General features: G+C 40.1%; 1 protein-coding gene across 4 annotated transcripts in view; it reads left to right on the top strand.

Moving 5' to 3' along the window:
- The window catches only part of LOC126236668 (RCC1 and BTB domain-containing protein 1-like), a 216933-nt gene that overhangs the window by 97803 nt on the left and 106854 nt on the right, over positions 1-12276 (top strand). For all 4 annotated transcript variants that reach the window (XR_007544969.1, XR_007544970.1, XM_049946149.1 and 1 more), the window contains exon 8: positions 5421-5578. Coding sequence is in view for 2 of the 4 variants with exons in the window: in XM_049946149.1 (XP_049802106.1) it covers positions 5421-5578 (158 nt within the window). In the remaining 2 variants the exon portion in view is untranslated. The remainder of the gene's footprint in view (positions 1-5420; positions 5579-12276) is intronic.

Below are 12276 nucleotides of genomic sequence, written 5' to 3'. Positions count from 1 at the left end.
CGCGAGTGGCAGCCTCTTGTGGTTCTAGCATTTGATGACCTCTGCGGCATGCCTTACAACTGTGCACCCAGATCTCGGATGTGAAATCTATGTGGGTCACTAAGGTTTTCTTTTCCTTATTGAGACTGCTTTCATGTTTGAGAAATTCTATGGCTTCCCTGAATAAGCAAGTGTGCTAGCTCTTCTCCACAGTGAGAACGTCCATGTCAGCCTATTTTATTGTGTGGCCAGTATTGCACAGCACGTGATATACCTTTATTCATGATGCACGCAATTTCAGAGATCATGCATTCATACAGTTCACAGGCCCACTTATAGAGGCCACATGGATCGGTTCCCTGGCTCACCCTGGTGAGCTGCCAAAGAAACAGTATTATTTAAGTAACTGGAAACAAGTACTTGGCCTGTTCTGTAACCTGTGTTACTGTTTTCCAGTCAGTGTGTTCAGTTCTATGCAGTACCTGTACTTCAATGTATTTTACACTTTACTCTGTAAAGTACTGTGTTCCAGAAATTGTGTTTGTTCTTGCTATAGCAAACTTGGCGATGAGTGAGGGTTACGCTTTCTCTGCGTGTTAATGTCAGTGCTAAGTCACCTGACAAACATCTAGATGGAAAAAGTGCTCCAACTTATCATTGCCCAGCAGCAAGCTTTCATGGAACAATAGCAGACTCTCAGCAACACTCTCAATCAAGTGGTGTCTGCGTGTTCACGGCAGGTCACTCTCCTGTCAATACAATCGTTGCCCTTTCCTGCATATGATGAATCAGCTGAAGATTGAGACTCCTATGATACATGGTTACGCCAACATTTCCAGATTTCTTGTGTGGGCAGTGCAAGCCTGTGTAGGGTTTTCTTCCTTTCCTGGCATTTTCCATGCATTTATCAGTTGTTGTGCCAACTTGCACCTTTGCAAGAGCTGACCAGCTTATCATTTGATGAAATGTGGCAGCTTCTCTCAAGCTGTTACTGTGATAGAATGCACATAATTGCAACACATGTAAACACATGTAGAATTTTACCATTGTTTGAAACACCCAATCCAATCTTAAGAGGCCTGGGGTGCAGAATTACACGAGTTGAGCCGTCCTTGTAAATTTGTCACTAGTACCCATCACGAATTCTATGCTAATCATATTGTGCGTGATGTTATTATTTGTCTGACCCCAGATAGGGAATTCTGTGAAAAAGCATTTCATTGTGGGAAACCATGCTTTCAGATGTGCTCAATGTAGCACAGTCCTTTGAAATGTGATGGGCCACAGGCGATCAATTGCTTCATGAAGGGAGGTACTGCATCTGCTGTTGCAGCAGTACAACCTTCAACTCAGCGTCACAAGGTGCATTGTTGGTTACATGAGTATGCTGTGTGCATTAAGTGTTGGGCTGTTTGGAACAAGCGTTGAAAGAAAGGTCACATTGCATTTGTGTGCAACTACTATTCGCATGTCGTGGACACAGTAGTACTAATGGATATAAACCGTATCTCTACAATGACTGTCTCTCTGAACAAATTGTTCATTGACTTGTGTGTGTTTAATAAACCGCAAAAAATGCAAATGGACACAAGACCTTCAGTGACTTCAGTAAATGCACAAATGTATGTGTACTTGGCCTCCCCTCCCCTCACACAGGTTTCATGGAATTTGAATAGCTACAATAAACAGCAGTTTCCGATCCTATGTCAGTTCTCTGGTCCTGTCTCATACAAATCTGCTGTTCGTCCTCTCACCTTCCTTGTTGTGGATCATCCCCATACCGCAGACTTGTTCAGGTTAGATGCGTTAAACACTTTTGGTTCCTCCTTTGCCGATGAGGTAAATTTAATGTTAGATCAAGTTCCGTATCATAAACTGGTGTCCCTCTGCTCTGAGTTTTCTTCTCTGTTTTACTCTGTGTTTGGCTGTGCTGATGGTTTTCAGGCCCACATTACAATAAAACAGTCCACCCATACTCCCCCCTCCCCCCAGGCGTGGCAGGTACCTGCCATGTTGTGCAGCTCTGTCAAGGCCATATTAGACCATTTGAATTTGCTCAATGCGATTTGGTCTATTTCTTCCAGTGAGTGGGCTACACCACTGGTCATAGTTAAGAAGCCATCAGGTAAGCTTCACTGCTGTGGCAACTTCATTGTCCTCATTAATGCACAGTCTGTGACAGTTACATACCTTTTGACCTACCCTGATGAGCTGCTCACAAAATTATCATGCAGTCACTGCTTTTCCAAGATTGATTTGTCAGAATTGTACTTTCTAGTTCCCCTTGCATGAGGCTGTTAGGTGCCTTGTCATTATCAATATACCTTTTGGGCTAGACCAATATAAAAGTTACATATTGGTGTTTCTAGTCAGCTTGCAATTTTTCAGCATTTTTGTAGAACAGCCTTTGTGGTGGCTGGCTGCATCAGTTACCTTGATGATATCATTGTTTTGGTCTCTTCCACCGAAGTCCACCTTAGAAATCTATGATTGCTGTTTTCTGTTTTGCAGTCTGTGGGTCTTAAGTGCAGTCTTGCCAAACCTAAATTTTTTCAGCTATTTACTGAATACCTAGGTTTTGAGGTTTCTCACACAGGGCTCAAGCCATTGTGTAGGTAAAGTTGCGTACTACCGTAAGTTTTTCCATATGCATCCACTGTCGCTCAGCCCCTGCATGTGCTTTTGCGTAAAAATGTGCGATGTTTCTGGTCCCCAGCTTGTGACCGAGCATTTTCTTTGCTTAAATCTAAGCATCAATCTGCCCTGTGTCTGGCCACTTTTCAGCCAGGTCAGCATCTCATGTTGACTACAAATGCCTCTCAATGATGTCGTGGCACAGTGTTGGTGCACAGATATGCAAACGGGTCTGAATGACCCATTGCTTACATTTCTAACCCTTAAACACCCTCTCTCAGATTGAAAAGGACGCATTAGCGATGGTGTTCTCCCTCGAGAAATTTTAGGTCTTTTTGTATGGTTCTAAGATAACAAGCTGTTGGTTGCTCTTTATAACTCTTTGGCTTCTGTGCCAGACAAAGCAGTACATTGTTTGCAGTAGTGGACTCTCTTCCTCTCCCATTGTCATTATCAGATCAATTACTGGCTGATGGCACAACACACTATTGCTGATGCCTTATGTCACCTTCCAATTGGGCCGAACTCAGCGTTTGATCAGGAAAAAATAGAAAAAAAGATAGGCAGAGTTAAACAACAAACACTATCCCACTGATGTAGTGTGTGATCTTGCTAAGGCCTTTGAGTGGACCACAAAAATCTACCCGAGAAATAAAAAAAATACTAAATCAATGGCAACCTTCTTGTGTGGATAATGTCTTACATTCATAATATCTAATGGAGGGTCACATTGATTGACAGTACCACATGGGTAAAATTAAATTCTGAATGGAGAACATAAAATGTGTGGGCTCACGTAGTCAGTATTGGGTCTACTCCTGTCGTAAGGACAGCGTACTTTGCCTTTTTTCAATCTGTTTTAAGGTATGGGTTAATACTCTGGGGAAACAGCAGAAAAATAAATGAAATTATGGTGATCCAGAATTTTAACAGTTATTAATTTATATATTCTTGACAGTGTTAACTACATACTTGCTGAACTACCTAATTTAAGTGTAACAAATGAAAGGCATGACTACTATACAAGAACGTGTACTTCTCTGCTGTTGCCACAAAATAGATTAGCTAAAACTAACAATAGTCATAAGTATATGGCAATTAAAATATATAACAAATTGTCTAAAAATGGGTCAATCAAGCCTGACAAATTATTTAAAGACAATGTTCATAACTTCTTGTTAGCTAATCCATTCTATTTATTAGAAGAATTTTTAGAAATGCCCAATATCAATTTAAATATGTGAAAATTTATTTTGTAAAATTAATAGGTTAAGTGAACTGACTAAGTCTGTTGCATATAATAATGCTGAATGACCAATAAAGAATCTGAATCTGAACCCTACTTACATAAATGACCTTACTGTGACTTTTAAAGATTGTTATGAAACTGCAGTGCTTGCAGATCATAAGAGTACAAATCAAAGGACCAAATTTAAACATACTAGAAATGGCTAAGGTGATTACAGGTCGTACTTAAAATTAGTTAACAGAAAGCAGTTAGTCTTAATCTCACGGAGATTCATACTGTGCAATTTCAAACAAACAATAACAACCTGCTCATTTCAGAAATAGACGTGAGTGAGTTTGCAAATAAATATTGAGAGCTTATAATTCATAGTTTGGTAGTGTAGCTAGGTAGACATACTGAAATTCTTAACATAAAACTTCCATGTCAGAGTTAGTGACTATATAGTTCTTGCTGCAGATTGTTACTGGACTTAATTGAAATACTTTGGTAGCCAGGAAAGCCTTAATGTTCCACATATCGGATGCACAGTAGATTATCCTCCAGGTTGTGTATGTTTTGCATCCATCTGTATCAAATGTAAAGCAGATGTAACTTGTTTTCAGATTAGAAAATAACTTAGCAGCAATCTGTCTTCATTTTTTCATGCAAACTGGCCTCCAAAAGCTTTGGAATCTGATTCTTTTCCACTTCATCTACAAGCATTGTCATATTTCACACAAGTACAAAGTAGTGAACTGATCATTATGTAAGGTGTAGGCCTAATTTTTTCCCTCAGTGAATTGTAGTCACTAGATATCAGATTTCATTTGTAACTCATTAAAATTGCTTTTAACTTGCGTAAGTAATTGAAAACTGTACATGACAGTTTCTTTCAATTAAATACATGACACAATGATTTAGAAAAATACTTGATGCAATACCTGTAGTGCACCTCATTGTTAATTCACCAGATAAGATTGTTCCACATGCAGTCTATGTCCAATCATCAACAGTTCTATAACTTATGAATGATTCTGGGAAGTGCACTACTTCATTATATTATTCAGAATGCTTTTCATCTGTAAAAATTTTGCTAAATTCATTATGTATCCCTTGATCTGTGAGCAGAAAGTTCAGTTTATGACTGACTGCCACATTTCACTATTTTGTACTTCTTCGTATATTAACCTGTTACAAAACAGCAATTTGCTCATTTATTGAGCGTTTGCTATACTAGGTCAGAGGAAGTGGGGTTGATAGAATTATGTATGAAAACTATCTTTATCACATTATTTTGGGGGACTGCTTATTCTCTCCAGCATGATTATTTTCTGGTGATGAATTTCTGTTATGTGAAAATTAAAATAAAATCATCATTTTTTTAACTGTGGCACAAACTGATTTTTGGGGAATTTTTATAGTGATTAATATTGAGACAGACTGCTGCATTATGTAAAACCAGTTTGTGTTTGCTGCAACTTTTACCCATGTCATCATCTTTTTGTTTATTGTGGTGACAAATTTGTCAGAGGACGTTTTAACATGGAAGTTAGTGAAATGAAATTATTTTGTGTTGCAGGACAAATTATCACTCTACCAACAAAAACACCATTTTCTTCCTTGCATGAAGTTTTTGCCTGTTTCTCAACACCGGCTGTCATGTGGAAGCCACTGGAAGTGAAACAACATGAAGGGAATACAGTGGCAGAAAGTTTAAGAGCTGCTTTTGATGATCCAGTACGTTTCTTCATCACTAAGTAATTCTATTGTTCTCTAGTAATGTTAATTTTGAAGAAATAGAAATTTCTGTTTGTTTTTTGTTGGATTTGCTAAAATATTAGCTAAGTCTGGTATGTATTTCATTCCCTAAAATGAGATAGAGTACATTAGCAAAATACAAAGCCAACATCTTAGTAGTGAAGACAATACAGACTCTTTTGAAGTAGCTGACCCTGAGGGGCAAAGACAACCACTGATCCAGTTGGAGTCAAAGTGGAAATAGAACGAAAACTGCTAGTACTTTGTATGGGTGAACATGAAAAAACTTGTATCAACACCACCCAAGTGCCTAAAGTTAGTAGTACAGGAGCCAAAGGTGTGTGTGAATATTAAGTATATTCCTCCCTCCTTTGTTGACCTGAAGCGATAAGAAGCAAGGTACTGAAAACATAATAATTAAATGGACACCCTAGCTGCAAAGAGGCGTTGATATACTTCATAGGGGTGACGTTGAAAATGTGTGCCCCGACCTGGGCTCGAACCCGGGATCTCCTGCTTACATGGCAGATGCTCTATCCATCTGAGTCACCGAGGGCACAGAGGATAGTGCGCCTGCAGGGACTTATCCCTTGCACGCTCCCCGTGAGACTCACATTCCCAACATGTCCACACCACTACATTCGTAGTGCGCCTAATAGATGTTTGCCCATCATACTCATTACTCCTGGCAGATTAATCTACCAAGTCCCATAAGAGTTTGGGCATAGCGTGTGCATTCGCTCAAGAAGGTCAAAGGCCGGGAAGCCATGATGGGCAAACATCTATTAGGCACACTGTGAATGTAGTGGTGTGGACATGTTGGGAAAGTGAGTCTCACGGGGAGCGTGCAAGGGTAAGCCCCTGCAAGTGCACTATCCTCTGTGCCCTAGGTGGCTCAGATGGATAGAGCGTTTGTCATGTAAGCGGGAGATGCCGGGTTCGAGTCCCGGTCAGGGCACACATTTTCAACATGTCCCCTATGAAGTATATCAATGCCTCTTTGCAGCTAGGGTGACCATTTAATTATCATTTCATTCTAGCGAAAGCTGCATGGTCATTAACGGTAACCGTTCTTTCGGGAACAGATACTACCTTCATATATAGTACTGAAAACAGTTGCATTGGGTGCTGCAAGACATTTGACGGTGTTACACTGTATTTACTTATTAAATTGCCAAAAGAGTTTTTCACAACATTGAATTTAAGTCTATAGTAAATGACTCCTGTGTCACAATCAAAATCATATGAGATGTTCCAAAATGATCTTTACAACTTTGATAAAATATAAATCGGAAATGGGGATAGGTGGAAAGGTGTGGTTTGCAGTATAATGTTTATGTACACCTAGTTTTAGTACCTGTTTAAAAAAGTTTAATGTGTGAAACATCTGTAGCATACAGGGTGCCTAAGAGATATTTCAGTTGCTCCCATGTCCAACCCATCATGCCTTCATCAATGTGTGCTGTTGCTGCTCTGTGGGAGCTTGCTGTTCCTATAATTCCTGCACTGGGTGTCTGGTAAGATTCCTTGAACATTGTGTACCACTGTCTGATAGCCGGATGTGATGGTGGTGTGCTTCTGTAATGTGTTCACGAGTTCTACTGGATTGGTGTCTGATTTGATCTCCACAAACATATACGATCAAAACTGTAAAGATCATTTTTGAACACTGCATTTAAGAGAAAAAGGAATCTTAAATATGTACATTTTTGTACGTGTTTCTTTTTTAAGAGGATTGTGAATATATTGGAATCTGCCATGATTAGTAGAGATAAATTTGATCTACAGTCTATTTGTATAATTCATCAGCATTAACTGGGGTTTTTGCTGGGCTAAGTGACAGCCATATATGAATACAAGGAAGGCATACAATGTTGTTGATGAAGTGTGGAACAGAAGTCCATTATTTGACACAACCAGTAACTAGTGTTACATGTACTGTTAAAGGTTTCTCAAAGAATAGTGCTAAAACAGTCAGTATGGTAAAAGAGTACTTGATGCAGCTCTCCATGCTACTCTATCCTGTGCAAGCTTCTTCATCTACCTACTGCAACCTACATCCTTCTGTATCTGTTTAGTGTATTCATCTCTTGGTCTCCCTTTATGATTTTTACCCTCCACGCTGCCCTCCAGTACTAAATTGGTGATCTCTTGATGCCTCAGAACATGTCCTACCAACCGATCCCTTCTTCTAGTAAAGTTGTGCCACAAACTCCTCTTCTTCCCAATTCTATTCAGTACCTCCTCATTAGTTATGTGATCTACCCATCTAATCTTCGGCATTCTTCTGTAGCACCACATTTCGAAAGCTTCTATTCTCTTCTTGTATAAACTAGTTATCATCCATATTTCACTTCCATACATGGCAACACTCCAGACAAATACTTTCAGAAACGACTTCCTGACACTTAAATCAATGCTCGATGTTAACAAATTTCTCTTCTTCAGAAACGCTTTCCTTGCCATTGCCAGTATACATTTTATACCCTCTCTACTTCGACCATCATCAGTTATTTTGCTCCCCAAATAGCAAAACTCCTTTACTTCTTTAAGTGTCTCATTTCCTAATCTAATTCCCTCAGCATCACCCGGCTTAATTCGACTACATTCCATTATCCTCACTTTGCTTTTGTTGATGTTCATTTTATACCCTCCTTTGAAGACCCTCTCCATTTTGTTCAACTGCTCTTCAAAGCCCTTTGCTGTCTCTGACTGAATTACAATGTCATCAGCGAACCTCACAGTTTTTATTTCTTCTCCATGAATTTTAATTCCTAGTCTGAAGTTTTCCTTTGTTTCCTTTACTGCTTGCTCAATATACAGATTGAATAGCATCGGGGAGAGGCTACAACCCTGTCTCACTCCCTTCCCAACCACTGCTTCCCTTTCATGCCCCTCAACTCTTATAACTGCCATCTGGTTTCTGTACAAATTGTAAATAGCCTTTCGCTCCCTACATTTTACCCCTGCCGCCTTCAGAATTTGAAAGAGAGTATTCCAGTCAACATTGTCAAAAGCTTTCTCTAAGTCTACAAATGCTAGATACGTAGGTTTGCCTTTCCTTAATCCTTCTTCTAAGATAAGTCGTAGGGTAAGTATTGCCTCACATGTTCCAACATTTCTACGGAATCCAAACTAATGTTCCCTGAGGTCGGCTTCTACCAGTTTTTCCATTCGTCCGTAAAGAATTTGCATTAGTATTTTGCAGCTGTGACTTACTAAACTGATAGTTAAGTAATTTTCACATCTGTCAACACCTGCTTTCTTTGGGATTGGAATTATTGTATTCTTCTTTAAGTCTGAGGGTATTTCGCCTGTCTCATACATCTTGCTCACCAGATGGTAGAGTTTTGTCATGACTGGCTTTCCCAAGGCTGTCACTAGTTCTAATGGAATGTTGTCTACTCCCGGGGCCTTGTTTCGACTTAGGTCTTTCAGTGCTCTGTCAAACTCTTCACGCAGTATCATATCTCCCATTTCATCTTTATCTACATCCTCTTCCATTTCCATAATATTGTCCTCAAGAACATCGCCCCTGTATAGACCCTCTATACACTGTTTCCACCTTTCTGCTTTCCCTTCTTTGCTTAGAACTGGGTTTCCATCTGAGCTCTTGATGTTCCCGGGTTCGATTCCCGGCGGGGTCAGGGATTTTCTCTGCCTCGTGATGGCTGGGTGTTGTGTGATGTCCTTAGGTTAGTTAGGTTTAAGTAGTTCTAAGTTCTAGGGGACTGATGACCATAGCTGTTAAGTCCCATAGTGCTCAGAGCCATTTGAACCATTTTTTTGAGCTCTTGATATTCATATAAGTTGTTCTCTTTTTTCCAAAAGTCTCTTTAATTTTTCTGTAGGCAGTATCTATCTTACCCCTAGTGAGATAAGCCTCTACATCCTTACATTTGTCCTCTAGCCATCCCTGCTTAGCCATTTTGCACTTCCTGTCAATCTCATTTTTGAGACGTTTGTATTCCTTTTTGCCTGCTTCATTTACTGCATTTTTATATTTTCTCCATTCATCAATTAAATTCAGTATCTCTTCAGTTACCCAAGGATTTCTACTAGCCCTTGTCTTTTTACCTACTTGATCATCTGCTGCCTTCACTATTTCATCCCACAAAGCTACCCATTCTTCTTCTACTGTATTTCTTTCCCCCATTCCTGTCAATTGTTCGCTTATGCTCTCCCTGAAACTCTGTGCAACCTCTGATTCTTTCAGTTTATTCAGGTCTCATCTCCTTAAATTCCCATCTTTTTGCAGTTTCTTCAGTTTTAATCTACAGTTCATAACCAATAGATTGTGGTCAGAGTCCACATCTGCCCCTGGAAATGTCTTACAATTTAAAACCTGGTTCCTAAATCTCTCTCTTACCATTATATAATTTATCTGAAACCTTCTAGTATCTCCAGGGTTCTTCCATGTATACAACCTTCTTTCATGATTCTTGAACCAAATGTTCTACCAGGCGGCTTCCTCTTTCGTTTCTTACCCGCCATCCATATTCACCTACTACGTTTCCTTCTCTTTGTTTTCCTACTGTTGAATTCCTGTCACCCATGACTATTAAATTTTCGTCTCCCTTCACTACCTGAATAATTTCTTTTGTCTCGTCATACATTTCATAAATTTCTTCATCTGCAGAGCTAGTTGGCATATAAACTTGTACTACTGTAGTAGGCGTGGGCTTCTTGTCTATCTTGGCCACAATAATGCGTTCACTATGCTGTTTGTAGTAGCTTACCTGCACTCCTATTTTTTTATTCGCTATTAAACCTCCTACTGCATTACCCCTATTTGATGTTGTATTTATAACCCTGTATTCACCTGACCAAAAGTCTTGTTCCTCCTGCCACCGAACTTCACTAATTCCCACTATATCTAACTTTAACCTATCCATTTCCCTTTTTAAATTTTCTAACCTACCTGCCCGATTAAGGGATCTGACATTCCACGCACCGATCCGTAGAACGCCAGTTTTCTTTCTCCTGATAACGACGTTCTCTTGGGTAGTCCCCGCCCGGAGATCCGAATGGGGGACTATTTTACCTCCGGAATATTTTACCCAAGAGGACGCCATCATCAGTTAATCATACAATAAAGCTGCATGCTCTCGGGAAAAATTACGGCTGTAGTTTCCCCTTGCTTTCAGCTGTTCGCAGTACCACAACAGCAAGGCCGTTTTGGTTAGCATTACAAGGCCAGATCAGTCAATCATCCAGACTGTTGCCCCTGCAACTACTGAAAAGGCTGCTGCCCCTCTTCAGGAACCACACGTTTGTCTGGCCTCTCAACAGATACCCCTCCGTTGTGGTTGCACCTACGGTACGGCTATCTGTATCGTTGAGGCACACATGCCTCCCCGCGAATCGCAAGGTCCGTGGTTCATGGGGGGCGGGGGCAGTAGTGTATATTGGAGAATATTTTATATCCCAGATTAAGTAGTGTGATCCCTCTGTAATTGCCACACTCCATCTGATCTCCTTTCTTATATATGGGAGATATGCTACCCTCTTTCCATTGTTGTGGCATTTTCTCCTCTTCGCATATTCTGGTGATAATTTTCAGAAGGCTTCGTTCCAGCTCTCTGCCTCCTTGGTTGAACAGTTCTGCTGGAATACCATCTGTCCCTGCTGGCTTGTTGTTTTTCAATTTCTTCATGGCAGTTTTCACTTCTTCTATATTGGCGGGGCAGTGTTGTTGTCTGGGTCCTCTTCCCCATTCGTTTCTATTGGATTCCTTGGCATAGTTATTCTAGGGTTGAGGAGACTCTCAAATTACATGCGCCATCTTTCGCATATTCCCTGTCTCATCTTTTATTAAGCTTGTTTTACTACCAAAAGGCTTCCATGCTGCACTCACCTCCCTATAGAATTTTCTTATTTCATTTTTGCTTCTCATGAGCTCCATTTCTTTGATACTTGCTTTCATCCATTCTCTCTCTTTTCTTTTGTGAGTCCTCTTTTCAATCCTCTATTTTTCTTTGTATTCTTCTACTATCCTCCTCATACAGTGTGATCGCAGTGTCCTTCTGTATGCTTCTTTCTACTCTTCAGTTGCTATTTTGTATTCAGTATCAAACCATGATGGTCTTACTTGTCTTGTCCCAATTCCAAGCATCTCTCTTGCCGATGTCTCTACAGCTTCTTATATTGTCCAAAGTTTTCCAGAATCTGAGTTATCTTCTCCTGATACTGTTCTCTAACTTCCACTGATTCTAAAGTTGTTATATTTCTGTGCCCTGAGTCAGACTCAATTTGCTGTGTTAGATATCCTTGGCCTCACCCGTGCTCATACCAGAAAATGATCTGTATCCATGTTTGGGCCTCTGAGATTCCTCACGTCCAATAGGTGCTATTTGTGTCTCACGTCGATCAACACATGGTCGATCTGGTTTACTGTGTTTCCATCCGGTGAGGTCCATGTTCCCTCATGTATTTCTTTATGCGGGAACATTGTTGATTCTATTACCATATTTATAGATGCTGCAAACAGTATAAGCCTTGCTCCATTCTCATTACTTGTTGCACGTTTTCTGTGAGGACCAATTATCAGTCCATAAATCTGTTCTTTCCCCACGTGAGTGTTTAGGTCTCCGGCTATTATTTTAATATCATGCCCTGGGCACTCATCATATGCTCTTTCCAAAGATTCATAGAATACTTCTTTCTCTTCTTCTTCT

This window comes from Schistocerca nitens, chromosome 2, assembly GCF_023898315.1.
Source record: "Schistocerca nitens isolate TAMUIC-IGC-003100 chromosome 2, iqSchNite1.1, whole genome shotgun sequence".
Lineage (NCBI taxonomy): Eukaryota > Metazoa > Arthropoda > Insecta > Orthoptera > Acrididae > Schistocerca > Schistocerca nitens.
This window is presented reverse-complemented; position numbering and strand designations above follow the sequence as displayed.